At 50.7% G+C, this 27,777-nt stretch overlaps 3 protein-coding genes and 1 long non-coding RNA gene across 6 annotated transcripts in view; all 4 read left to right on the forward strand.

Moving 5' to 3' along the window:
* fras1 (Fraser extracellular matrix complex subunit 1) overlaps positions 1-11,302 on the forward strand; it is a 57,607-nt gene extending 46,305 nt beyond the window's left edge. The window contains exons 47-65 of the mRNA XM_062451056.1: positions 273-433; positions 662-809; positions 995-1,200; positions 1,514-1,670; positions 1,840-2,040; positions 2,242-2,429; positions 3,052-3,336; positions 3,643-3,875; positions 4,085-4,245; positions 4,418-4,632; positions 4,771-4,921; positions 6,338-6,445; positions 6,734-6,893; positions 7,409-7,525; positions 7,800-7,966; positions 8,155-8,360; positions 9,214-9,360; positions 9,443-9,472; positions 9,571-11,302. Of these exons, the coding sequence (XP_062307040.1) occupies positions 273-433; positions 662-809; positions 995-1,200; positions 1,514-1,670; positions 1,840-2,040; positions 2,242-2,429; positions 3,052-3,336; positions 3,643-3,875; positions 4,085-4,245; positions 4,418-4,632; positions 4,771-4,921; positions 6,338-6,445; positions 6,734-6,893; positions 7,409-7,525; positions 7,800-7,966; positions 8,155-8,360; positions 9,214-9,360; positions 9,443-9,472; positions 9,571-10,197 (3,668 nt within the window). The 3' untranslated portion in view covers positions 10,198-11,302. The remainder of the gene's footprint in view (positions 1-272; positions 434-661; positions 810-994; positions 1,201-1,513; positions 1,671-1,839; positions 2,041-2,241; positions 2,430-3,051; positions 3,337-3,642; positions 3,876-4,084; positions 4,246-4,417; positions 4,633-4,770; positions 4,922-6,337; positions 6,446-6,733; positions 6,894-7,408; positions 7,526-7,799; positions 7,967-8,154; positions 8,361-9,213; positions 9,361-9,442; positions 9,473-9,570) is intronic.
* Positions 8,429-9,084, forward strand: LOC134011877 (uncharacterized). The gene is made up of 3 exons (XR_009928513.1): positions 8,429-8,685; positions 8,742-8,797; positions 9,008-9,084. It is a non-coding gene; the product is annotated as an uncharacterized LOC134011877 (long non-coding RNA).
* Positions 11,303-11,946: 644 nt separating the features above from the next.
* anxa3a (annexin A3a) lies at positions 11,947-15,459 on the forward strand. Of its 3 annotated transcripts, none has more exons than XM_062451448.1 (13): positions 11,947-12,009; positions 12,222-12,257; positions 12,629-12,716; positions 12,893-12,987; positions 13,398-13,511; positions 13,594-13,684; positions 13,792-13,871; positions 14,030-14,086; positions 14,202-14,295; positions 14,423-14,518; positions 14,713-14,771; positions 14,940-15,062; positions 15,277-15,459. In XM_062451448.1, exons 2-13 carry the CDS (start codon positions 12,243-12,245, stop codon positions 15,334-15,336), a joined length of 972 nt encoding a protein of 323 aa, XP_062307432.1. In that variant the 5' UTR covers positions 11,947-12,009; positions 12,222-12,242; the 3' UTR covers positions 15,337-15,459. The 3 variants fall into 3 exon arrangements, with proteins under 3 accessions (XP_062307432.1, XP_062307433.1, XP_062307431.1); XM_062451449.1 differs by having other exon boundaries at positions 11,975-12,009; positions 12,152-12,257; XM_062451447.1 differs by lacking the exon at positions 11,947-12,009 and adding an exon at positions 12,350-12,400 and having other exon boundaries at positions 12,208-12,257.
* Positions 15,460-18,439: 2,980 nt separating this feature from the next.
* Positions 18,440-27,777, forward strand: part of bmp2k (BMP2 inducible kinase) — a 36,389-nt gene continuing 27,051 nt past the window's right edge. The window contains exon 1 of the mRNA XM_062452057.1: positions 18,440-19,406. Within this exon, the coding sequence (XP_062308041.1) occupies positions 19,262-19,406 (145 nt within the window). The 5' untranslated portion in view covers positions 18,440-19,261. The remainder of the gene's footprint in view (positions 19,407-27,777) is intronic.

Raw genomic sequence — 27,777 nt, forward strand, 5'->3', positions numbered from 1 at the left:
TTCTCCCGAGATTTTTCCGTCATCTTTCTGAATCACCTAACTATGCTTAGTTTCCTAAAAATATGATTGTTCAAGTCATGCCCTAACCGATTCAAATGTGTGTAACAGACAGTGAATGTTTAACACTTTCAGAGGTGTGTAGAGAGTGTTTCCGCTGTGTGAACAGATGTTCCTCTCTCTCTCTCTCTCTCTCTCTCTCTCTCTCTCTCTCTCTCTCTCTCTCTCTCTCTCTCTCTCTCTCTCTCTCTCTCTCTCTCCCTCCCCTCCTCCAGGCACCATCGAGATCCCGGTGCTGCGTCAGGGCAGCGACGTCTCCTCGCTGGCGTCGGTGTGGTGTGCCACGCGCCCCTCCAGCCCCCCTTCTGCCACCCCCGGGGTCGACTACATCCCCAGCTCCAAGAAGGTGGAGTTCAGACCCGGCACAACACAGGAGGTACAACACTGCTCACATATACATTATATTCATCTATTTCTTTCAACTTGAAATCATTTTTTGTTTTTTTAGCAGTAATACGTAGAACGTAGAAGTTACTGTGGCTTTAAAATCGACCCTTTTCTGGGCCTGGATATGTGTAACTATGGTATACCTGTAGACATAGAGATATAGATATGTAGATGAATATAAGCAGCAGCGTTCAGGTCCTCCTCCTATTCCTGTCAGACGTGCAGCCTCACCATCGTGGACGACATCCAGAGCCCGGCCATCGAGGGCTCAGAGTCCTTCATCGTGTTCCTCAGCTCTCCACAGGGCGCCGTGCTGCTGGAGCCGTCACAGGCTGACGTCGTCATCACAGACTCCTTCCAGGACAGTACGTTACCCCACTGTGATAACACACTCCTTCCAGGACAGTACGTTACCCCACTGTAATAACACACACCTTCCAGGTCCTTCCAGGACAGTATGTACATGAACAATAATAATACACATTTCATCCGAAACACAGTGGTCATGGGTATGGAGGATGTCATTCAAACCACTGACTCCGCCCCTCAGTTCCCAGCATGCAGTTTGAGAAGACGTCGTACGTGGTGAAGGAGAGGGACAGCGTGCTGCACATCCCCGTCCTGCGCTCCGGGGACCTGGCCGTCACCTCCTCCGTGCGCTGCTTCACACGCACCTCCTCCGCCATGGTGATGGACGACTTCCAGGAGAGGAGGAACGCTGACGAGTCTCGCATCACCTTCCTGAAGGGGGAGAAGGTGGGCGGGGGAACGAGAGATGGATATACGGGCTATAAACATTTATGAAAGTACTTTATTTGAGGGGATTTATATGGAGACACTTGTTATTAAATTGCTGGCATGTCAGGTCAGCACCACTTGAAGAAATGAAAAAATAACACAGTGGCTTGAATGATAGAAGGGGTTTTTATCGGCTAGTATTTTAAAGATCAGACAAGGTTTTCAGACAGAAAAGCAGACTTTTTATGAGGGTGTTTTATGTCTGTGAAGATCCTGTAAATGATGTACGAGTGTGGAGCGTAGAGCAGAACCATGTGTGTGCTCCCCGCAGGTGAAGAACTGCACTGTCCACATCAACGATGACTCTGTCTTCGAGCCCGAGGAGGAGTTCCAGGTGCATCTTGGGACGCCACTGGGAGACCACTGGACTGGCGCCATGGTGGGCGTTAGCGATGTTGTCACGGTGACCATCACCAACGACGAGGACGGTGAGCTCACGCTCTGTCACGCTTTGATGGAAGACTAAACAACTCTTTAGTTTCATTCATTCAGCAAAGCTTTTATCCAAAGCAACGTGCAAATAGAAAGTGCAGCAGGAGGAACGGTCAGTGTAAAGTGACCACGTGTTTAAACCATGCTGTCCCCTCCTGCCCCCAGCGCCCACCGTCCAGTTTGAGCAGGCGTCCTACCAGGTGCGTGAGCCCCCTGGGCCGGATGGCGTGGAGGTACTCAGCATCAAGGTGTTCCGGCGGGGAGACCAAGACCGCACCTCCAAGGTGCGCTGCAGCACTAGGGACGGCTCCGCACAGTCAGGCATCGACTACAACCCCAAGAGCCGCGTGCTGAAGTTCACGCCGGGTCAGTACCTGGACTCTGCCTGGGTCTGCCTGAGCCTCTGTCGGGAGATAGGGTTGTTGGTCCTGAGACAGCCAGCTTCAGGGGCTTGGCTAGTCTCTGGCTTGGCTAGTCTCTGGCTTGGCTAGTCTCTGGCTTGGCTAGTCTCTAGTTTTGTTCATGGATGATATTATCTCCTTTTCAAATCTTAATATTGTTGTTCAGGAATGGACCACATCCTGTTCAAGGTGGAGATTCTGTCCAATGAGGACCGGGAGTGGCACGAGTCCTTCTCATTGGTCCTGGGGCCCGATGACCCTGTGGAGGCGGTGCTTGGAGAGATCACCACGGCAACGGTCACCATCCTGGACCAGGAGGCTGCAGGCAGTCTCATCCTCCCGGCGACGCCCATCGTGAGTTTTACACTTTGACAGATGCAGATATTTAACACAGATATAAATACACCTGAACTTTCTTTCCAGTTCTGCTGCACAACATCATTAGCCTGTATTTATAGTGTGCTTACAGTTCGAGGGCACATCCTGTCAGAACATCTGCCGTTCTGGATAATGACACTACAAATGCTCCCTCCCACATTCATTAGTAAACATTCTTGTTCAGCTGCCTAAACTGACCCCAGGGCATCATATACATCTGATCTTGAGGTCTGAAAATTGTTCCACAAGAATGGGGACGAAAAACCTAGGGTTGAAACCATGGGGAATCTGGTGTGATGAATGATGATGATAGATGGAAGCTATTGTAGGTGCAGCCTTTTAAAAATAGAGTTATGAATAAAAAAAATTATACATGCACAATGTAGTGACCTACATGACTTTGAGGGCCAACTTTGTTTCTGGTACAGAAATCCCCCAACATAAGAAACTCTTTCTTGCCAGCTGATCTGAGTGAAGGAGGAGTACTGACAACATGTCTCTCTCTTTCTCCCGCCTTCTTTACATCTCTTTTTCTCTCCATCATTCTTTTACTCCCTCTCTTTTCCCACACTCTGCTTATCTTCCCTCCCTTCCCCAGGTGGTCTCCCTCGCTGACTATGACAGCGTCCAGGAGGGCGTCAGCGTCACCAAGGAGGGCAGTAAGAGGACTGCTTCCCCGGGGTACCCTCTGGTGTGTGTGACGCCCTGCGACCCCCACTACCCCGGGTTCCCGGTGACCCGGCAGCGCTGTGAGGAGGCCGGGATCAACCAGACCTCCGTCCACTTCAGCTGGGAGGTGGCCGCGCCCACCGACGCCAGCGGGGCCCGCTCCCCCTTCGAGACCGTCACCGACAACACACCTTTCACCAGCGTCAATCACATGGTGTGTGTGTGTGTGTGAGTGTGTGTGTGTATCTTGACACGGCTAGTGTGGAGTCAGGTGGCTGAGCGGTGAGGGAATCGGGCTAGTAATCCGAAGGTTGCCAGTTCGATTCCCGGTCATGCCAACTGACGTTGTGTCCTTGGGCAAGGCACTTCACCCTACTTGCCTCGGGGGAATGTCCCTGTACTTACTGTAAGTCGCTCTGGATAAGAGCGTCTGCTAAATGACTAAATGTAAAATGTAGTGTGTGAGTCTGCCTCCATATCGTAGACTGTGTAACACACTGCTGTGCGCCGGTGTCCCCAGGTGCTGGACAGCATCTACTTCAGCCGCCGCTTCCATGTGCGCTGCGTGGCGCAGGCGCGGGACCGGGCGGGGCACCTGGGCACCCCGCTGAGGAGCAACATCGCCACCATCGGCACCGACGGCTCCATCTGCCACACCCCCGTCACCACTGGGACTGCTCGCGGCTTCCAGGCCCAGTCCTTCATCGCCACGCTCAAGTACCTGGACGTGAAGCACAAGGAGCACCCCAACCGGTGAGGACAGGGCCTGCTGGCATGGTGCTGGCATGGTGCTGGCATGGTGCTAGCATGGTGCTAGCATGGTGCTAGCATGGTGCTAGCATGGTGCTAGCATGGTGCTGGCACGGTGACTAGAATGGCTCTGCACTGAATAATCTTTCAGAGTCTCCTACATTTGGCCAGACTGTGTGGTGTGAAGCAGCTGGTGCTCTCTTCCTCTGCAGGATCCACATCTCTGTGCAGATCCCCCACCAGGACGGCATGCTGCCCCTAGTGTCCACCATGCCCCTCCACAACCTGCACTTCCTGCTGTCTGAGTCCATCTACAGGCAGCAGCACGTCTGCTCCAATCTGGTCACCCTCAAAGACCTGCAGGGGATCTCTGGTGAGCATGGGACCAGCAGCACACACACAGAACTACTGGAATACACCTCAACCACACACACACACGACAGTCATCTGAGTTAGTGGATTATCATCTCCAAATCCATTGATCAACAGTGATACCCAAGTCATCCTCAAAACAAAACCAGCTCATTTCCCCCTGTGTACCGTAGAAGCGGGTTTCCTGGATGACGTGTCGTTCGACAGCATCTCTCTGGGCCCCGGTTATGACCGGCCGTACCAGTTCAACCCCAGCGTGCGTGAGCCCCGGAGCCTTCAGCTGTACAAGCACCTCAACCTGAAGAACTGCATCTGGACATTCGACGCCTACTACGACATGACTGAGCTCATCGACGTCTGCGGAGGGTCCGTCACAGCCGACTTCCAGGTACTCAGCGCCCTCTAGTGGTGGAGAGAGCACACTGCACTGTCCTGGCCTGTGTCATGTTTCAATTTTGTGTTTAGCAGATGTATATCTGACTGTATATAAGAATGTGTATAAGGTGTATGTTGCTGTGTTTTTCAGGTGCGTGACTCAGCCCAGTCCTTCCTGACGGTGCAGGTTCCGCTGCACGTGTCCTACATCTACGTGACGGCGCCGCGGGGCTGGGCCTCCCTGGAGCACCACACAGAGATGGAATTCTCCTTCTTCTACGACACCGTGCTCTGGAGGACCGGTCAGTCTCACCACAACCCTAACCCTAACCAGCCCTCTACACAACACCCCTCCTCTAACCCTGACCCCCCTCTACACAACACCCCTCCTCTAACCCTGAACCCCCCTCTACACAACACCCCTCCTCTAACCCTGACCCCCCTTCTACACAACACCCGCCCTCTAACCCTGACCCCCCCTCTACACAACACCCCTCCTCTACCCATAACCCTGACCCCCCCTCTACACAACACCCCTCCTCTAACCCTGACCCCCCTCTACACAACACCCCTCCTCTAACCCTGAACCCCCCTCTACACAACACCCCTCCTCTAACCCTGACCCCCCTTCTACACAACACCCGCCCTCTAACCCTGACCCCCCCTCTACACAACACCCCTCCTCTACCCATAACCCTGACCCCCCCTCTACACAACACCCCTCCTCTACCCATAACCCTGACCCCCCCTCTACACAACACCCCTCCTCTACCCATAACCCTGACCCCCCCTCTACACAACACCCGCCCTCTACCCATAACCCTGACCCCCCCTCTACACAACACCCGCCCTCTACCCATAACCCTGACCCCCCCTCTACACAACACCCCTCCTCTAACCCTGACCCCCCTCTACACAACACCCCTCCTCTAACCCTGAACCCCCCTCTACGCAACACCCCTCCTCTAACCCTGACCCCCCTTCTACACAACACCCGCCCTCTAACCCTGACCCCCCCTCTACACAACACCCCTCCTCTACCCATAACCCTGACCCCCCCTCTACACAACACCCCTCCTCTAACCCTGACCCCCCTCTACACAACACCCCTCCTCTAACCCTGAACCCCCCTCTACACAACACCCCTCCTCTAACCCTGACCCCCCTTCTACACAACACCCGCCCTCTAACCCTGACCCCCCCTCTACACAACACCCCTCCTCTACCCATAACCCTGACCCCCCCTCTACACAACACCCGTCCTCTACCCATAACCCTGACCCCCCCTCTACACAACACCCCTCCTCTACCCATAACCCTGACCCCCCCTCTACACAACACCCGCCCTCTACCCATAACCCTGACCCCCCCTCTACACAACACCCCTCCTCTAACCATAACCCTGACCCCCCCTCTACACAACACCCCTCCTCTACCCATAACCCTGACCCCCCCTCTACACAACACCCCTCCTCTAACCATAACCCTGACCCCCCCCCTCTACACAACACCCCTCCTCTACCCATAACCCTGACCCCCCCTCTACACAACACCCGCCCTCTAACCATAACCCTGACCCCCCCTCTACACAACACCCGCCCTCTACCCATAACCCTGACCCCCCTTCTACACAACACCCGCCCTCTAACCATAACCCTGACCCTAACTGTCCCTCTGTCAGAGAGCTGTGGTACCAGCTGTGTGCTCTCCTCCCACAGGCATCCAGACAGACAGCGTGCTCTCAGCCAGGCTGCAGATCATCAGGATCTACATCAAGGAAGATGGCCGACTGGTGATAGAATTCAAGACCCACGCCAAATTCAGAGGTGAGTCCTCAGTATTGTGGCCCATTATGAACAAACAGAAAACTTGCTTGGATCATGACTAAATTAGAATGTTGATTTTGGCTTCGGTCCAAATTCCATTGCATCTGGGTCCGGATCCGGACAGCGGTCCGCCTATTGAGTACCCCTGGTTTATAGTCTGCACAACACTGTTTGTGCTCTATACAGTCTCTGACTGTATTGTGAAAAGGTTGGTACAGCATCTTACACTGCATATGTTAGCATGTATTATATATTATTAAATATATATACTGTACATCTAATCCCCAGGTCAGTTCGTCCCAGAGCACCACACCCTGCCGGGGCACAAGTCCCAGCTGCTGGCTCCAGACCACCTGGGGGGGGTAGAGTTCCACCTGCAGCTTCTGTGGAGCGCCCAGTCCTTTGACTCTCCGTACCAGCTGTGGAGGGCTACCAGCTCGTACAGCAGGTAGCGCTGCGGAGGACACTCAGTTGCAGCCATGACCATAGAGAATAAGAGGGCTGAAAGTGCTGGGCTTCATTACGGCTCAAATAGCGCATGTCGATCAGGACTTGGAATTTGTAGCTGCACCTGGTGTCAGAGACATTTACATTTAGTCATTTAGCAGACGCTCTTATCCAGAGCGACTTACAGTAAGTACAGGGACATTCCCCCGAGGCAAGTAGGGTGAAGTGCCTTGCCCAAGGACACAACGTCATTTGGCACGGCCGGGAATCGAACTGGCAACCTTCTGATTACTAGCCCGACTCCCTCACCGCTCAGCCATCTGACTCCCGATACATACAGTTCTGAGTCTTGCTATTCTGCGTAATTCCCTCACCAATCTACACTCTCTGAAAAGAGGAGGCTGTGAAACATTGGACATTTAACCTTCACTTGTTGTGTGCATCCCTCTCTTATTCCAAATGTAAAATCTGTCATGTCAGTGTGGGGTGCTCCCTGACGTGTGATGTGTGTTCCAGGAAGGACTACTCTGGGGAGTACACCATGTTCCTGATCCCCTGCACGGCCCAGCCCACCCAGCCCTGGCTGGACCCGGGGGACAAGCCCCTGTCCTGCACCGCCCACGCCCCGGAGAAGTACGCCTCCACACACACCACCAGGCTCTCTGTCACAAAAAACACACCTTAATGCAAAACACACACCTTAATGCAAAACACACACCTTAATGCAAAACACACACACACACACCTTAATGCAAAACACCCACACACACACACCTTGATAAACTGCCTCTTCCCATTCAAGGGAAGTGAATAAAGTGCACTAAATGTATTTTTTATCAACTGCCTTGGGCTTCGATGTTGTGCATCATCATAAAGTGTCCCCTGACGTGTCTCTCCCGGTTTAAAGGTTCCTGGTGCCCATCGCCTTCCAGCAGACCAACCGCCCGGTCCCCGTGGTCTACTCCCTCAACACAGAGTTCCAGCTGTGCAACAACGAGAAGATCTTCATGCTGGACCCAGCCTCAGCAGACGTGTCCATGGCTGAGATGGACTACAAGGGGGCCTTCTCCATGGGTAGGGAGGAACTACACGCCTGCTAGGGATGATTTCAAACTTGAACAAAAGTCAGTTGTCCCTTTCAATGTTTGTTACAGTCTGAGTGACAAGTTTATAATAAAGTGCTTTAAGGGTAAGGTTCTAGTGAGCTGGCAGAGAAGCATCAGTCGTCATGGTTGCGATGTCTCCCTCTGCTGCCCCCTCAGGTCAGACCCTGTACGGCAGGGTGCTGTGGAACCCGGAGCAGAACCTGAACGCAGCCTACAAGCTGCAGCTGGAGAAGGTGTACCTGTGTACGGGCCGAGATGGATACGTCCCGTTCTTCGACCCCACAGGAACCCTGTACAACGAGGGGCCTCAGTACGGCTGCATCCAACCCAACAAGCACCTCAAACACAGGTTCCTGCTGCTGGTAAAGATGCTCTCTCGCTCTCACACAACACAACAGAGCTGCTTCCACCCTCAGGGACGAATCAAACCCCCTCATGAGGATGTGAATACCAACAAACCCTCCTGTTGACCAGTAGTCTGGTGTTACATGATGAGGCCTAACACAGCAAGCCTGGTTCTTGGTGTAAAGAGGTAGAAGGATCTCTAGAATGTTCTAGATCCAAGTATCCTGGTGTAGTGTCCCCATGGTTTGATAAGAGCTGCATCTTAAACCGTGGTATGTCATCTGCCATGACAGCCCGTCCACCAGTTCCAGGTTGTACTGGTTCCAGGCTCCTGTGGGGCAGGTATAAGAGAGCAGGTATAAGAGAGCAGGTATAAGAGAGCAGGTATAAGAGAGCAGGTATAAGAGAGCAGGTATAAGAGAGCAGATATAGGAGAGCAGGTATAAGAGAGCAGGTATAAGAGAGCAGGTATAGGAGAGCAGCTATAAGAGAGCAGGTATAAGAGAGCAGATATAGGAGAGCAGCTATAAGAGAGCAGGTATAAGAGAGCAGGTATAAGAGAGCAGGTATAGGAGAGCAGCTATAAGAGAGCAGGTATAAGAGAGCAGATATAGGAGAGCAGCTATAAGAGAGCAGGTATAAGAGAGCAGGTATAGTAGATCAGGTACAAGAGAGGATTCTAATAGGTGGAGCTCCAATGAAGACACAGATGTGCTTCTGTTGTTTTGTAGTTGAGTATGTCGTTAGGGTGGGGTTGGGTTAGGGTTGGGTTAGGGTTCTAGTTGTTAGCAGACCTGGCTGTGCTCCTGCATGTACAGAGGGTGTTGCTGCTGTGGGGATGTGGTGGTCACTTGAGTTTTGCCTCCACAGGATCGCAAGCAGCCAGACGTGTGTGACAGGTATTTCCACGACGTGCCCTTCGAGGCCAACTTTGCGTCGGATGTTCCCGACCTGCAGGCCATGACAGGCATGCCAGGTGTGGACGGCTTCACCCTGAAGGTGGATGCCCTGTACAAGGTTTGTAGCCCAGTCAGCAGGCAGGAAGAGCAGCACTAGCACACAGCTGGTTGTAATGAACTATCTTTCCTATATGCGGCAGATGTTTGCCCCCTTATACCCACAGTTGAAGGTTTGGCCAATGATTAATATTTCATCCATATTTCTGTTGATGTGATGAAGTCGTAAAGTTTCAACCAATCACCAAGTGTTCCTTGTGGTGATTGACAGGTGGAGGCGGGGCATCAGTGGTACCTGCAGGTGATCTATGTCATCGGGCCGGAGTCTATATCTGGTCCCCGGATCCAGCGTTCGCTTAGCTACCAGCTGGCCCGTGCCCATGGCAACACTGGTGCCCACGGCAACGGCCGCCCTCGCCGCGACCTGGTGGACCGCAGCGGGCGGCTGACGCTGGACGAGTCACTCATCTACGACAACGAAGGCGACCAAGTGAAGAATGGCACCAACATGAAGACCCTCAGGCTGGAGGTGGAGGCCTCCGCGACCTTTAACCCCCAACTGGGCAGCTCTGTGGGCGGGGGCATCGCCGCGGTGACCCTGCTGGTGCTGGTGCTGCTGGCCTTCTGCTTGCTGTTCAGGAAGTGCCGGCGGTCCGGGAGGAAGAAGAAGAGTGCTCCCAAGATGGCGGAGGAGTACCCCCTCAACACCAAGGTGGAGGTGTGCCTGGAGAAGTGCCTGGAGAAGAACTTCAGCACCAAGCACTGCACGGTGCGCAACATCAATATCCTGAACCGGACCCAGGACATCAGCGGAAAGGTCAACGCTGGGGTCAAGATCAAGCAGGTAAACCTGGAGGTCAAACTCCAGAACAACTTGAACGATGGCACTGAAGTCTGATCCAACCCTTGTAACACCTGCCGAGAACGGAGGAAGAGGATCTTAAGTGAAAACGAGGAAATTGTATTTTCTAAAGCATTGTTTGTTATTATGGAATTCTTTGTTAATGTATTTTTATACAAGATTAAAAAGGGAAAGTGTCCGAGCTATGCAGCATCAGAATAATTTCACAACTGAGCTACCTCAGGAATCAAGACAATCCACTATCAAACACCAAGCCCCACCATCTTGTGAAGTTAGGTTCTACAAGCTTTTTTCCCACTTTGCCATCCGACAACAATTTATTCAAGTCAGCAGAAGTGTTTTGTTCTTCGACTTGTCCTCGGTAGCTCAGGCACTTTGGCTCCAGATCGTTTTTTGATGAATGGTTCAGTTTCTCAGCGTATTTCATTTGAGTGCCAACAATAATGAACCACTTTGAAAGTATTAAGTCTGTGTGGGTTAATGGGGTGGAAAAGGAAACCCATTCAAGTGCAATTCCACCATAATCCCTCCTCATATGCAGTTATGTTCTTGAAGCCTTATGTATTTTTTAAACATATGTTACAATGTATTGTAGTACAAGTTTTACTTGACGCTGACCATGAATAACAAAAGCTGCCCAAAAGAGTGCCATGCAGTATTTTATCTTTCATGCATTTCAAATACCCAAACAGATCATCCAAAGTATTGTTCAAGGGTGTCCAATTTGACTCTAGGAAACATTATTATTGTTGGCTAACCATGATGAGAAAAACAAGCATTTTGATTAACTGCACTTTTGAGTACTACTGGAGGTAGTGCAATGTATCTAACCCACTCACTCTACAATGCTGTAACTCTATACTGGATATATTGTGGTATTTTCTACAATATTCGTCTGCTGTTATATGCCTACATTCTGCCAAAAGACACAATTCCTCAGTTGTGTTTTCTCCTCATGTACATACCAGTTCAGTCCCACATCAACGGTGTTCTTTTACTGACATAGTTTCCATTATTATGTTATGTTTCATTATATTGTGTATTTTCCAATATTACCCTCATATCATGTATTATGTGAACTGTATGGTTTATCTTCAGTTTTCTCAATAGTCTGTTGAATGATCAACACAGTGTGCTTGAGGTGAGATGACTGGTTTGACGGTTAATTTCTGAAACCCAACATCTCACTGCACTGAATGTTCTGAATCACTCCATGTTGTTTTCTCTCTCTCTCTCTGTTCATAATACTTTGTGCCTATCAAAAAACCCTGTGGGAAGTTGGGGAGATAGCATTGTTTTGGTGCTATCATTTTACGGAAATAATTACAATACTGTCAGCATGATACCTGTATTTGGTGCCTTTTTAGTAATAAAAAAATTAAAACCACACGTCCTGTCAAAATGGATTTCTATTATTTATTAGGTGACTGTTCCAGTTATTTTGGGAATGAGAGTTTTCAGGTTTACCAAGGTGTCTATCATGCCTCCACACTCAGAACGGAGTAACAGTTGACCTGCAGTGATTCATGCTAGCCCTGCATCTTTAGGACAAAAGTTAATGTCTTGAGGAATAACACAGAGATGTATACTAGCATTACCTCACATTTGTCAATAGACTATGCTAACCTCATTAAAATGAGCTATTGCTAGGCCAATATGATGAGTAATTGGGGCCTTCCCTAGTGATTTTTCACTTTCTAAGGTTCACATCGTTACCTTGAATGTAGGAAGGATCAGTAACTCAGGTAAGTTTTCAAGCACGTCACATCCTGCATGTCTTCACAGCAGGTCAAGGGTGTGGCGCTGAAGTGTTCGTGAGTCACGAGAGGTCGCATTGAAAATCATCAGGTAAGACCCGGCAGATATAATCAGTTTATTTTACGACGCTTGTTGAAAGTCATACATTTTATCTTTGTAACAGTTAACTATTTTAATTAAGTTTTGGTTTTGTATTACGCTACGTCTACTTAAGTAGATTTAATCATTTCAGGGTTCCCGACACTATGGGACGTGTCATCTGTTGCGTTTTCAACGCTACGTTTTTTGTGTTTTTGTTTTAGTTTTCGCTAACGACTATCGAAATGGCTTCTTTATGGGTAAGGATACCTAATGAATCATTTTGATGTAATTTTTCATCATGATTATTTTTGTTCAGCCACTTTGTTTTAACACTGAAAAACAACTGCAAGATGATTTGGAGAGCTGTGTCACGTACGCTCCCAACTCTTTCGCTGCTGTTGTAAGTCAACTTTACTAGAGCACCTATACCGGGTTAAGGACTGGGGCTTCATCGATCCAAATAGTTCTGCATGGATCCTTCTTGGACTTATTATATAGGACAGGAGATACACACTTCTTACCATCATGTCAACTGTTGTTGTTGTTAGTGGTGGGGTTGAAGTGCTAAAGGGCTTTGTGATCGGTTGTGATGAGGTGGATGCATACTAAAGACTGATTTGCTGTGCAGACTGGGGACAGAGGGACCATCCAACCCAAAGCTAACTTCAATGCAACAGAAGATGCTGTGGCTCTTAAAAAGGCCATGAAGGGATTAGGTGACGGCACAATTTTCATTGACTGTATATGTTCATGAACTGCTTTTAAGTCTTGAATGATTTAGGCTTCTGGAGAGTTGACAAACAAGCTCCTCAAAACAGTGAACACCATCATCAGCTGGCACATTAGCAGTCTCTGTGTTGTCTAACCAGCAAGCCTTGGCTCTCCTTCCCAGGCACCACAGAGGAGACTCTGATTGACATCCTAACTCACAGGACTAATGCTCAGCGTCAGGTGATCTGTAAAGCTTATCTGGAAGACACTGGCAAAGTAAGAGCTCTCTCTCTCACTATCTATCTCCCTTTCTCTATTTCTCTCTCACTTTCTTTATCTCTTTCACTGTCTATCTGTCTCACTGTCTATCTGTCTCACTGTATCTCTTTCACTCTTCTCTCTATCTCTCTATATGTCTCCTGCTCTCTCTCTCTGATGTTATGAGGACAGCTACACCATCTCATCCTACTGACCTATGTAGGGAGTCAGGTGGCTGAGCGGTGAGGGAATCGGGCTCGTAATCCGAAGGTTTCCAGTTCGATTCCCGGTCATGTCAACTGACGTTGTGTCCTTGGGCAAGGCACTTCACCCTACTTGCCTCGGGGGAATGTCCCTGTACTTACTGTAAGTCGCTCTGGATAAGAGCGTCTGCTAAATGACTAAATGTAAATGTATGTTTCTACCAGACGTTGGTGCAGGACGTGAAAGGCGACACCCACGGGCACTTTGAAAAGCTGCTGGTGGCCCTGGCCACGCCCCCAGCCTTGTACGACTGTCAGGAAGTCAGGAGAGCCATGGAGGTGAGCCACCTCGTCATGTACTTCCTGTGTTGTTCGAGTGGTCTAAACCATCCCAGCTCACTGGACAACTGTCCTCTCACAGGGAGTTGGAACCGATGACAGCATCTTGATAGAAATCTTCTCTTCAAGGTCCAACCAACAGATAAAAGTGCTCTGCGATGTCTATTTGAAAGGTAAGCATTGAGAGTTGAACTCACTTTTCTTTACCCTCCATAAGTCAATAAGGCCTGAATGTTCAGACGGATGGACCATTCCCTGTGCTGTGTGTTATCTTCCACAGAAACAGAGAGGAAGTTGACTTTTGATCTTATGAAGGAAACCACAAAAGAATTTGGCACCACTATTCTCCTCCTTGCTCAAGTATGTCTGCTAGACTCCACACTAGAACCCAGTTCAATTTTGGCAGAAGCCAAATAATGTCTGGACTGTCAATTTGAAAATACAGAATCCAAACTATACGGTCGGTGCCAGTAAAATGATCAGATATCTTGTTGTGTAAATGTGTTGTTGTTTGCCAGGGCAAGAGAGACGAGAGCACACAGGTGGATGCAGGGAAAGCAAAAGAAGATGCCAAGGTAGCATAGTGTTATCTTTTACCTCTCAATCAACTGTCAGTCTTGTCATAACATGAGAACACATCACACCTTGATGGAGAAGTAAGAGAGATGTTTGTGGATCTGTCGTCACCAGGCTTTGTACAATGCTGGAGAGAAGAAGTGGGGAACGGATGAGGCCAAGTTCGTAGAGATCCTGTGCCAGAGGAGCATTCCTCAACTCAGACAAAGTAGGCCCCGCCCCCGCCTCTGTCCTGAACTAAACTGAACAGTTAAATGCCCTTGCGTTAAAGTAAGGACTTTAGGACTTCTGATATCTGAATGACTTGATGTGGGTACGTGCTTTTGCTTCGCCAGCGCTGGTGGAGTACCACAGCCTTAGTGGGAAGACTCTTCAGCAGAGCATCGAGGGGGAGATGTCTGGACCTCTGGAAGACCTGCTGGTGGCTATCGGTACTAAACACACTCGTCAGATACCACCGTTTTTTCACTGTACTGGTGGTCAATTTTGGTTATTATTGTTAGATGCCGTAGTTAGCCAGCTAACAGAGTGCGTTGTTAAACGACAGGAACAACATGCTGGATTGGTGCCGCCTCCTGATGTTAGCGCTGATGCTAACAAGGGTTTATTTGTGTTCTTTTACCAGTGAAGTGTGTGAAGAGTGTCCCTGCATACTTTGCTGAGCTTCTCCATCAGAGCATGAAGGTACCTCAGCCTGTCTCATCATGTGACCCAGGGTTCCACAAGAGAACCCTGGACTGGGACCGAGGGTTCAAGAGCACCCTTGAGAAGAGAGCACCCGGGGCTCCATGTGTGTTTCCACGTGTGTTTGTGTTGATCATGCCTGTTGTCTGAGTGTGTCTGTGCTTGCAGGGAGGGGGCACCGACGAGGCCACACTCACCCGCATTATGGTGAGCCGCTCGGAGGTGGACCTGCTGGACATCAGGGCTGAGTTCAAGAAGCAATACCAGCACTCCCTGCACTCTGCCATCAAGGTGAGGAGAGGAGGTGGGGAGGTCATGGTGAAGGTTATCCTGGAGGATGTGGGGGGCATGGCCTACGTGTGGGCGTGGCCTGTATGTGGGTGTGGCCTACATGTGGGCGTGGCCTACGTGTGGGCGTGGCCTATGTGTGGGTGTGGCCTGCGTGTGGGCGTGGCCTACGTGGGCTCTGGTTTTGAGCCCTTCCCTGTCCTACTTCCGTCTCTAGTCTGACCTGTCCGGCAACCTGGGGGCCTGTCTGCTGCAGATATGTGGAGGGGACGACTGACTCCACTCCGGGGACGACTGACTCCACTCCGGGAGAGACTTCAGGGACTGTTCTGTTGGTCTTTAGGACAGTACTGACAGTTCCTACTGCATCTACACTCAATAAATCAATACTCATATTTCTTATCATTGTCTACTTCTTTTCAAATGAAACTCTTTAAAAATTAAAGCATATACATGCAGTTGATAGTATAGGAAATAATGAAAGTTTGAATGTACATAAATGGTACAACTGTTTGAGGGTGTCAGGATAGAACAGCTAACTTAAGAGCCACGAGACTTAAGGAGGTTAGAAAGTTTATTTTCTCTCTTCAAAGTCTCATACCCATCGAAACTATCAGAAGACTGTACTGACCCTTGAAGGATTCTTATTCTATGTGTCTATTCCAATATGTAATGATGGTATCCAATGACACAAATCTGTGTTCTAGAAAGAGTGGTCTGGAGTCGCAGAGGTCCGATAATATCAGCTTTAATGCAGCAGTTGGAAATCAACAAGTACAGAGCTCTGGGGTTGTCTAAGTTTCCCTACCCGCAACAGAGTTTGGGCTGGTTCACGAAGTCCAACTGGCTATCTGTCCCTCCCCAGCATATATTTATACAGTGCAATTGAAACACACAAGTATTAAAAAAGGGTTGAGCTTGTTCTCTCGTGCATCAGGGAGTTGTTCTTGCCTACGCGTCCCACCTCCTCGGGTGCCGTCTCCACCCGGTTTCAAGGTTGTTTCTGAAAATGAAGAGATACAGACACAAAGAACAGCCTGCTTCCCACACCCAGTGTGAGACCCAATGTTTAAGCCTGAGCACACTTCTAAGTTCATAACTTTAATAAGCACAATGCATAACTTTAATAAGCACAACATATTCTTTACCCTCTGGAAGAGACGATGCATGATAGGACCTTCTCAGCTGCTTCTCCTCAACTCGTGGTTCCTCGAGATATGTGGTTAGAAGTACAGTTGAGGTACACAATCTTTACAGTGCAAACATTAGTTTAATTTAATATCAGTGAAAAGGAAGGTTGTTGATGTTTGCTTAACAGTTTGTCAAGCATGTTTTTAGTCATGCAATAAACATGTACTGTGTAAGTTATGTTGTTCAGGCAAACATTGGAAAGTTGACGTAATACATAACCTATATAATAAAAATACATAACCTATATAATAAAAACACCAACTATGTGCTACTTTGTGTTTTGTAGGTGGTTCATTCCTAGCTTCTCTCTGTTTGTAAACACAGTATTCAGTATTCCTGTCTCACTGTGTCCTGGCTCCTCTGTCTGATAGTGTCCAGCAGATGGGGACGTTGTCTCTTCAGACCAACGGGACTCGGGGCTGTGACTGGTCTCCTTGATACAACTGCCTCGATGTTAGGATCCCCTTTTCTCTCTGAGGTTAGGATTCCTCATTTACACACAGATCTGTTATAAAGAGTGTTCAGCCCTGTTTTTCACCTAAAGACAGAACCTGGTTTCAACTCTCAGCATCGTGAGGCCTCTGAGCTGGCCTGCTAGCATCTGTTACCTCGCTGGAGAAAAAGACACAGGCCGGCTCTGAGGCGGGCCTGTAGTCCATTAAGGAAGTTAGTATGCTTCTCAATGCTTCTCATTTTCCACAACCTTGGAGTCCCTAATGCTGTAAGACTTGGGCAAGAGGTTCCAGGAATACAAACGCTGCCTGTTGGTGTTGAGGGTGGCTGGAGGTTACAAAGATTATTTTGAAGAACGAGAGAAAACATCTGAAACATGTAGGAGCAAAATCTTTTAATATAACTGTCCTGCTTGGACTTTGTTCTTCTCTGTTTCAACGAGTGGGAGAGAAAACAAATACTCCCAAACAACATATTTATCTTCCCACCTGTGTGTGTGTGTGTGTGTATGTGCGTTTGTGTGTCTGTGTTTTGGGGAGAGAGATGACATTTCGGTGAGTAAAAAGGTTGCTTTAGTGAAGATGCTAGATTGCGATTCCTATCTTTCTAGGCGTTCTTATCAAGACCACGGAGTCAACAATGTAACTGGTAAAACAATAGGGATCCCACCCAGGAAACAGTTTGAAACAGCTTTGTTCACAAAATTGTGTGTGGAGGAGCAGCCCTGTGGAGAAACACCGACAGCTGGCTGCAGGTCTGGAGAGCAGCAACGTGAGCAAGCCCCTCGCTACACCAGGACGGCAGGCAGATAGTCATGTGACTGTCCTCCGTCTCTTATGCTCGCTACACCAGGACGCCAGGCAGATAGTCATGTGACTATCCTCCGTCTCTTATGCTCGCTACACCAGGACGCCAGGCAGATAGTCATGTGACTATCCTCCATCTCTTATGTAATCGTGGTTTTAGCCATGTGCTTTGTCTGGTCCAGTGATCTAGTCCAGCCCTTCTCAATGCTAGACCCCAGCCCTGCATGGTTAGATGTTCCCCAGCTCCAACACGCCTTTATTCAAATGAAAGGGTTGTTATCAGGTGTGTCGGAGCAAGAAAACATCTAGAATATGCAGGACAGAGGGTCCCTGACTAAGTGCTGGTGTAAAATGTCTGAGTTTGTTTAACTGGTGTAACTCCATAGTTAAGAGATTCGTTTTTTCATCATCTAGGAGGCAAAAATAATTTGCAAATTCAAACCTTTATGTGTAACTGTTAAACGTGTGGATAACTAGTTGTGCAATGACTGTCACATGCTATATATGCCACTTCCCCCAATATTACTTGGAAAATCCCCACTGACGGTCACATACAGTAACTCAACCTACAACACAAAACCATACTGCAACATTACACCTACATCGAATAAATCATTTTTTTAAATTTTGGAATAAGAGATGCACCGACTATGACAGAATGATACGTGTCATGTCATACAAGGTACGTTTCTTACTCATAAGGCCCTTACTTTTGATTTCAAATTGATTGTATGCATCAATCGACAAGATGAGACCAAACACTAGCATAACACAATTAAAGCGGTTGTGTTCTTCCTATACCGAAGGTGAAACGCATAGACAGTCATTCACACCACCCCATCAGAGAAGAGCATTGTCTGCGTTCGCTCTCCTTACACCAATCATAACAATAGGAAGGGAAGGACAGCGCCTGGGTTAGGTTGTCAGTCTGGGCAATAACAAACCACCCACTTATTTGTTCTAAGAGTCACGAGAGTTCGGTGAGGAGAAGGAAGAAGACACGAGGTGACCGAATATTAATCAAACGGTCGCGGTTGCACGTAAATAAAGTGAACTGGGTAGAAATTACCCTCGGATGTTGACAGAATTTGCGACGCTGAAGCTTGCTATTTCGGTCAGTGATAGTAAAAGCCAGCTAGCCAGCACGCTAGCAAGGTAGCTACCTAACGCTTGCATCTGAAGCTGAACACCATAAGTTGCAGCGTGGTGAACGTGTTCTTCGGTCAAGAAACGCTCTGAACAAATTATATGCCATTGAGCCACTGCGAAGCCACTGAACGTGTTAGGAGCACCGGTCGCAAGGGTGTCACACGCTTTATTGTGCCGCTTGAGAATGCTTGCTGCCTGTGGTGGCTGACTGTATTGTCGACAATCGGGGTCCAACCCCATGCTTGCAGGAATGCGTGCTAGCTTGCCAGCTAGTTAGCGTCTGTTCTAGGTTAGCCGAGTTATTGACATTGGTTATCACATTTAGACCCCTAAAGACGACCAGCAACCACATCTGTTCTCTAGTCCTCAGACTGAACGCTGGGCAACATTATCCAATTGTGAGTGACGCCTCGTCATGACAGTCCGCTCAAATTAAAGCTAGCTAGCTAGCCAGCTAACTTTGAGTCTTCTGAAGAGCTCAGACGCAGAGTATGCAGGATAAAAAAGGATTAGGGATTAGTAGATAGGGGACACTGGAATTATCAAATAGATATAATCTGTAGCTTCAAGGACTGTATTTTTAAGTCCGTCTCGAAAGAAAGAATGAAGAAGTTTTCGCGAATGCCTAAGTCTGAAAGCGGGGGACTTGGAGGTGGGGCCGGCTCCAGCTCTGGAGTCAGTAACTACTTCGGGAAAGTGTTTGCTGTCGGGCGATATCAGGTCACCGTGGAAGAGCTAATTGCCGAAGGTAGGTCCATGTGCAATGCCACCATTCTCACGTCACCAATAACATAAATCAATAGTATACCTGCCCTACAAAGCAATGCAGTGGGCAACACACAGACCACGATCTAACCCTAACACACAGACCACGATCTAACCCTAACCCTAACGATCTACAACCCTCCTTTTTTGGGGGTGGGGTTGTTAATCATCGATGTTTGCTGACAGGAGTCTAACTAGACAGATCTGTCCATTTCCAATGTCATTTTTATGTGAATCGACTGAATGACAATATTACAAGATTTCGACACATTTTCTAATCGGGTGGTTGTTTGAATTCAGTGAAAACAAAGTGACTTAAAAGTCCCTGGCCTAACCTCAAGCTGTCACCCAGGCTAGGATCCCACTCAAGCAGGAAAGAACCTCTCAGCCTCGCAACTGTTTGGCTAAATCAATACATTAGTCTTTGGGGTTTTGCCAGTGTCTTGTCTTGTGTCGTCAAACAAGTACCAAGTTCTGTTTTATCTGTTCTGTTATCATGATTGGCTACGTATAGCATTGCTTGGACCAACGCTGGGGCAAAAGTTTCAAGTGCATTTAGTTTGCACAATTGCTGTGACTGCTGTCCTTTATTTTAGTTACTTATCAGAGAAAAAAGAGTATAGGCTAATCATCAAACTAGCACACCTACACACTGTCCCACCAAAGCTCTCTTCTAAATCCTCATTTACCATAAAAGGTTTTTAAGTCATCTTGTATTTCTCAACTTCCTACTTCAGAACCTCTTAGCATGCTGCAGACTAACTGGCTGTTGTGCTTCTGATAAATAGTACTTGGCTTTGTGTTAGATTTAAACTGGAGTGGATTAAAACGGACATACAAAAAGCAGCCAGCTAACATTTTCTATTCATTGAAATAGACTGTTGTTGACCGTGCTCTAGAAGTACCCAAAATACACAATTGGAGAAGTGGGGAGAGAATGAGGAAGCTGGGGCAGACTGAGGTGGTCCCACATTCTGGTTCAGTGTTGTTCCCTAACAGAGCCTCCAGTTGGCCTGTCGTCCTTTAAACCATGACTTTCCTCCTATGTTACAAATTAATTGAATTGTAGGCTAATCATTGGTGCCAAGGAAGGTTGTTGCTTTCAACAGTACCCATGACACTCACCTAAATGCAAGGCAAGAATGTTGGTTATTGAACCCTGTTTGGCTGTGCAACTAATGTATATGTGTATATATTTTTTTTAAATCAAAATCTCCAACATGAGGGTAGCTTCCCCTTCGGTTTCTGTACAGAACACTAAGGGAAACGTCCAGCAGAGTGGACTCCTCAGTAACTAACCCTAACTCTTCAGTAGACTGTCTGGGTAGCAGAGGTTCCAGCAGGGTTCCAGCATTAAGCAGGTTCCAGTCCTTAAGGTAGACACTCTTAAGGCACGCTTCAGCACATCCTTCTGATGTGAAGGGCTTCCAGGAGAGCCTGGCCCCCGGCCCTGTCCCCTAGCCTGTCCCCCGGCCCTGTCCCCTAGCCTGTCCCCCGGCCCTGCCCCTAGCATTGGCCCCGGCCCTGCCCCCTAGCCTGGCCCCCGGCCCTGCCCCCTAGCCTGGCCCCCGGCCCTGTCCCCTAGCCTGTCCCCCGGCCCTGCCCCATGCCTGTCCCCCGGCCCTGCCCCTAGCATTGGCCCCGGCCCTGCCCCCTAGCCTGGCCCCCGGCCCTGCCCCCTAGCCTGGCCCCCGGCCCTGCCCCCTAGCCTGGCCCCCGGCCCTGCCCCGAGCCTGGCCCCCGGCCCTGCCCCGAGCCTGGCCCCTGGCCCTGTCCCCTAGCCTGGCCCCCGGCCCTGCCCCCTAGCCTGGCCCCCGGCCCTGCCCCGAGCCTGGCCCCCGGCCCTGCCCCGAGCCTGGCCCCTGGCCCTGTCCCCTAGCCTGTCCCCCGGCCCTGCCCCTAGCCTGGCCCCCGGCCCTGCCCCTAGCATTGGCCCCGGCCCTGCCCCCTAGCCTGGCCCCCGGCCCTGCCCCCTAGCCTGGCCCCCGGCCCTGCCCCCTAGCCTGGCCCCCGGCCCTGCCCCGAGCCTGGCCCCCGGCCCTGCCCCGAGCCTGGCCCCTGGCCCTGTCCCCTAGCCTGGCCCCCGGCCCTGCCCCTAGCCTGGCCCCCGGCCCTGCCCCCTAGCCTGGCACCCGGCCCTGCCCCCTAGCCTGGCCCCCGGCCCTGCCCCCTAGCCTGGCCCCCGGCCCTGTCCCCTAGCCTGTCCCCCGGCCCTGCCCCCTAGCCTGGCCCCTGGCCCTGCCCCCTAGCCTGGCCCCCGGCCCTGCCCCTAGCCTGGCCCCCGGCCCTGCCCCCTAGCCTGGCCCCCGGCCCTGCCCCGAGCCTGGCCCCCGGCCCTGCCCCGAGCCTGGCCCCCGGCCCTGCCCCGAGCCTGGCCCCCGGCCCTGCCCCGAGCCTGGCCCCCGGCCCTGCCCCGAGCCTGGCCCCCGGCCCTGCCCCGAGCCTGGCCCCCGGCCCTGCCCCGAGCCTGGCCCCCGGCCCTGCCCCCTAGCCTGGCCCCCGGCCCTGCCCCGAGCCTGGCCCCCGGCCCTGCCCCGAGCCTGGCCCCTGGCCCTGTCCCCTAGCCTGGCCCCCGGCCCTGCCCCCTAGCCTGGCCCCCGGCCCTGCCCCCTAGCCTGGCCCCCGGCCCTGTCCCCTAGCCTGTCCCCCGGCCCTGTCCCCTAGCCTGTCCCCCGGCCCTGCCCCCTAGCCTGTCCCCCGGCCCTGCCCCCTAGCCTGGCCCCCGGCCCTGCCCCCTAGCCTGTCCCCCGGCCCTGCCCCCTAGCCTGGCCCCCGGCCCTGCCCCCTAGCCTGGCCCCTGGCCCTGTCCCCTAGCCTGGCCCCTGGCCCTGCCCCCTAGCCTGGCCCCCGGCCCTGCCCCCTAGCCTGGCCCCCGGCCCTGCCCCGAGCCTGGCCCCCGGCCCTGTCCCCTAGCCTGGCCCCCGGCCCTGCCCCCTAGCCTGGCCCCCGGCCCTGCCCCCTAGCCTGGCCCCCGGCCCTGTCCCCTAGCCTGGCCCCTGGCCCTGCCCCCTAGCCTGGCCCCCGGCCCTGCCCCCTAGCCTGGCCCCCGGCCCTGCCCCGAGCCTGGCCCCCGGCCCTGTCCCCTAGCCTGGCCCCCGGCCCTGCCCCCTAGCCTGGCCCCCGGCCCTGCCCCCTAGCCTGGCCCCCGGCCCTGTCCCCTAGCCTGTCCCCCGGCCCTGTCCCCTAGCCTGTCCCCCGGCCCTGCCCCCTAGCCTGTCCCCCGGCCCTGCCCCCTAGCCTGTCCCCCGGCCCTGCCCCCTAGCCTGGCCCCCGGCCCTGCCCCCTAGCCTGTCCCCCGGCCCTGCCCCCTAGCCTGGCCCCCGGCCCTGCCCCCTAGCCTGGCCCCTGGCCCTGTCCCCTAGCCTGGCCCCTGGCCCTGCCCCCTAGCCTGTCCCCCGGCCCTGCCCCCTAGCCTGGCCCCCGGCCCTGCCCCCTAGCCTGGCCCCTGGCCCTGTCCCCTAGCCTGGCCCCTGGCCCTGCCCCCTAGCCTGGCCCCCGGCCCTGTCCCCTAGCCTGGCCCCCGGCCCTGCCCCCTACGTGCTGCGGCATGCGGCAGCATGTCTGCTGCCGCAGCAGGTTCCCTCAGAGACACCAGAGAACTGGATTAAGCTGCTGATGGTAGTTGCCTTAAATACTTTCTCCTATGTGGACATGTTTGGTTTACATGCACAAAAATGTACATGCACATGTTTGAATAATAAACAATAAACTTCTTCAACGTTGACATGTTTTTTCTGTTGTTAGTCCCCTATCTACAGAGTTGAGCAGGAACTTGCTCATTTCCCCTCCTTGCCAGCTGTGGTCTGGCTTGTCAGTGAAGGATGCAGACATTCGAAGATAGTCTCAGGAAACATCTGCATGCAGGTCACCCTGCTTGTCCTCCCCACCAGCACATACTCCCTCAAAGACCGAGCTGCAGCACGTTACTTGCAGGTTACATTAACTATAGGGTTCCAACTAACAAATATTTACACAATCGATTAACGATTATTTGTAATTCCATAAGAAAAAAGAAAAAATCCAAATTGACGGTATTTACACAGTTCCTATGTAACTACAATGTTGTTAAGGTTTTGTTATGTAGTTAATGTAGCCTAACCTTAAAGTAATGTGTCGCTCAGTAATTTGTCCTTGACCATTGACAGCAGCCCACACCCTCCCACCCTCGTGTCATAGGAATAGTAGGCCTGTTTTGAAATGGTAAAGTAGAAAAAGTTTTCATTAAATGGTGTTTTTTTTGTGGCACACAAGGCTTCTGCCAGATTGTGTTTGGTATAAGGCTGTCCTTAGTAAACAGACTGGCTTCCCTCTAGCTACACCAACTAAAGACAGACTGAACTTGGGGGACCCGTTTGTGGGGCCGTGCTGTTCGGGAACATATGGTCTTGGTGTGTGTGTGTGTGTGTGTACATTGCAAACAGCCTATGTTTACATACACACTCAACTTCTTGGAAAACTGAGACCAGACTTTTGTCAGAAGCAGTGAATTCTGTAACACCAGGTTTACAAAATGACCTCAACCTTAAGTTGGAGAAATAATAGTTCCCACATTTTCAGGATCCATTTTGATCTCTTTTGTGCTCAACCTTAAAGGTGTAAATGTAGAGCCACAAACGAGGCTTGCAGCGTAGGAGGGAGCGAGGGAGGGAGGGTCTGTCGGCGTGTTCAGTTGGAGAGAACGCTGACTCCACAGGATTTCCATTTTCTGTCAGCAAGTAATCCTGAAACTGACACTTTATGTTCTGGGAATGTCTGGTCAAGCGTCTTCCATACTTTTTGATTCAGTCTGATTTTGGTCCTGGCCCAGGGGGTTTCAGAGAGGCTATCCTCATGCAGATAATACAGCCCTAACCCAAGCAGACCCACAGAGGATCATGTAAACACTAGAAGCTCAAACAGGGTTTCCATGCAAACAGCTGGTGTGTTCTCAGTGAACAAATGTCCTCTGTAAAGTCCAACACAAGTTTCAGGCAGAAGTTCATGACTGACTAGACGTGTTCTATGTGTAACATGGTGTGCTTGCTGTCCACACAGGCTGTGGTTTCAATTCAGTTTGAAAGATTTCTTTCATTTAAATGGCATCAGCAGATGTGTTTAGCTTAAATGTCTGATACTGTAAAAGATACGCAGAGTTCACCTGACAGAGAGCCTGCCTCAAAACAATTGTGTAAAAATGTTTTTCGGAAATGTGGTGATCACTCACTAATTCATCTAAACGGTTCCTTCCTAGCTAAGATTCTAACATTTGATGTTTGTATTGAATGAGTCTTCACAATTCCCTGTTGAAAAAATGCGATCAATCAATGTTATGGTCCTATGCAGCCTGAGGTCCATCTGAGGTCCATCTGATCATCCCATCTTCCTGCAGCGGACCGTGGGGAAAATGCCTCCCTTTGACATTATTTGCATACTGTACGAGTGATGAATGGTTAGATTGTGCTCTTTTGTCCCAGCAGCCTGTGAGAGTGTTAGGGCTGGTACTGTGCAGCGCTGGGTCCCATGGTCGAGGCTTTGTGTCTGCTCATTTAGGGCCTCCATATCTGCCTCTCCATATCTGCCTCTCCATATCTGCCTCTCCATATCTGCCTCTCCATATCTGCCTCTTCATATCTGCCTCTTCATATCTGCCTCTTCATATCTGCCTCTTCATATCTGCCTCTCCTTACAACCTCACACCCGTGTTGTTCTTCCAATCATCACTTGAAATCACCCAGAATAGTCCGGTCTGCTGAGGAGAGGCAGATGAGAGGCAGAATAGTCCAGTCTGCTGAGGAGAGGCAGATGAGAGGCAGAATAGTCCAGTCTGCTGAGGAGAGGCAGATGAGAGGCAGAATAGTCCAGTCTGCTGAGAGGCAGATGAGAGGTGGAACTTTGATACAAATCTGATGTGTTTTGTTCTACTTACGTTAACATGGAAGCAGAGATTATTTATGAGTGGCATGTTTATAACGTTAGGGCCGGTCCAGTCATGAGTGTGACTTCATATTCTGTGATCAGGAGAAGGGAGCCCATCTCAGGTTTGTTTCTTCACAACGATGTTTCTGTTGTGTTCTAGTTCCTGTTTTAATATCTGTAGGAAATTAGATTCTAATAAATAATGAGCTTAAAACTGAAAGAAGATGAACCAGATCAAGCCTCTGCAAGTATCAACAAGCAGGCTCCCTCTGCAGAGAAACATGACAGGATCAATGTTGTAAGCCTCCCATCCTCCTCACAAGGTCCATAAAAGGAACGCATTTGGAATGAGTTCACAGTGACACTGGCTTTCTCTAAGCATCCTAACTGATCGAGTACACTCCCTAATATGCTAGGGATGCACCATTGTAAATGGTAAATGGACTGCATTTATATAGCGCTTTTCTACCTTAGCGGCACTCAAAGCGCTTTACAATGTTTGCCTCTCATTCACCCATTCATACTCTCACTCACACATACCGACGGCAGCGAGCTACCATGCAAGGCGCCGGCCTGCCAATCGGGAGCAACTTGGGGTTCAGAGTCTTGCTCAAGGATACTTCGGCACATGACCTAGGAGGAGTCGGGGATCGAACCGCCATCCTTGCGATTAACAGACAACCCTCTCTACCCCCTGAGCCACAGCCACCCCATTGTATTAACGATGATGAGCATCAATGATATTCAAAACAACATGCTATATTAACAGTTAAGCATTAGCTTTAAAAATGCCCAATATTGATTACCCATATTTTCCTGCTTTTGATGCATTGAAGAAAGCCTGCTATTCACCTGCCTGCATCAGTCAGGCATCATAAGTGGACAGTGTAATCGTTCGTGTACGATAGTACATTTCGTGTAATCGTTTTTGTTATTGCCCAAAAATGTTAACATCTCTTACCCAAAATAAAAAAAATTGGGGTTTAAATATCTAACATGACTCTGTTTAGATGGCAGCAGTTGTATCTGTTGTAGAGAAACTACTGTCTCAGGTAATGAACATTTGTTATGAGGAGTTTATTAGCTTCCCAGAGTAATCTCCACTTCTCATAGAAGAAGTGGTCATCAGACCAACCTATTCCTACTGTCATATTACCAGACAGGGCCGGGAGCTCCATGATGTGAGGTAACCTGTTTGTGCTCTGTTCTGGTAATCACTGTGCCCTTTCATAATGACATTTCAGTAACATATTACACAACATTGACCAATAATTGTTGCTGGACCAGTTAACAGGTTTAAAAATATCTGACCCAGAACCACCATCATCATCTCCTCGTCATGCCTGATGGAGGTGGAGCAGGGCTGGTGGAGGTGGAGTAGGGCTGGAGGAGGTGGAGTAGGGCTGGTGGAGGTCGAGCAGGGCTGGTGGAGGTGGAGTAGGGCTGGTGGAGGTGGAGTAGGGCTGGAGGAGGTCGAGCAGGGCTGGTGGAGGTCGAGCAGGGCTGGTGGAGGTGGAGCAGGGCTGGAGGAGGTGGAGCAGGGCTGGTGGAGGTCGAGCAGGGCTGGTGGAGGTGGAGTAGGGCTGGAGGAGGTCGAGCAGGGCTGGTGGAGGTCGAGCAGGGCTGGTGGAGGTGGAGCAGGGCTGGTGGAGGTGGAGCAGGGCTGGTGGAGGTGGAGCAGGGCTGGAGGAGGTGGAGCAGGGCTGGTGGAGGTGGAGCAGGGCTGGTGGAGGTCGAGCAGGGCTGGAGGAGGTGGAGCAGGGCTGGTGGAGGTGGAGTAGGGCTGGAGGAGGTCGAGCAGGGCTGGTGGAGGTCGAGCAGGGCTGGTGGAGGTGGAGTAGGGCTGGAGGAGGTCGAGCAGGGCTGGTGGAGGTGGAGCAGGGCTGGTGGAGGTCGAGCAGGGCTGGTGGAGGTGAAGACTTGTGTTTCGACGTGAGGATATGACAATACAGGCAGGGGTGACCATCTTGTAGGAAATGCTCCAACCTGCTTTTACATCTTGATTGTATTCTAGGTCTCTTTCTAATGATGTCATGTGAGGTTTCCTCACGAGGTCAGGAGGCAGCTTGGTCACATCCACCACAGAGCAGGTCTGGCTCTCCTAATGTTAAGATATCTGAATATGGTTTCTGACTCAGAAAGGAAATTCAGCAACATGGAAAATCATTCTACAGTATTTGACTTTTCCAGGTACATCCTGTTTAATATCCTTTTAGTCTGTTTAGTTTATACTGTCAGTTGAGGAGGCCTAGAGAAGGTTAATAACGGTAAGAATGGAGATGCCTGAATGAATCAAGAGTCTTTATGTTTCATAGAGAGCTCTAGTTAAGCTGCTGCCTGGAAGGTTCCAGCAGAATGCAGAGTCAGCGCGGTGCTGGCGGGGAAAGTGAGAGTTCTAACCCACAACAGCAAGAGCTGCACCATCGTGATGTAGGTAGGAGGATCGTAAGGCCGGAGAC

The sequence above is a fragment of the Osmerus eperlanus genome, chromosome 25, assembly GCF_963692335.1.
Source record: "Osmerus eperlanus chromosome 25, fOsmEpe2.1, whole genome shotgun sequence".
In the NCBI taxonomy this organism is placed as follows: Eukaryota; Metazoa; Chordata; class Actinopteri; order Osmeriformes; family Osmeridae; genus Osmerus; species Osmerus eperlanus.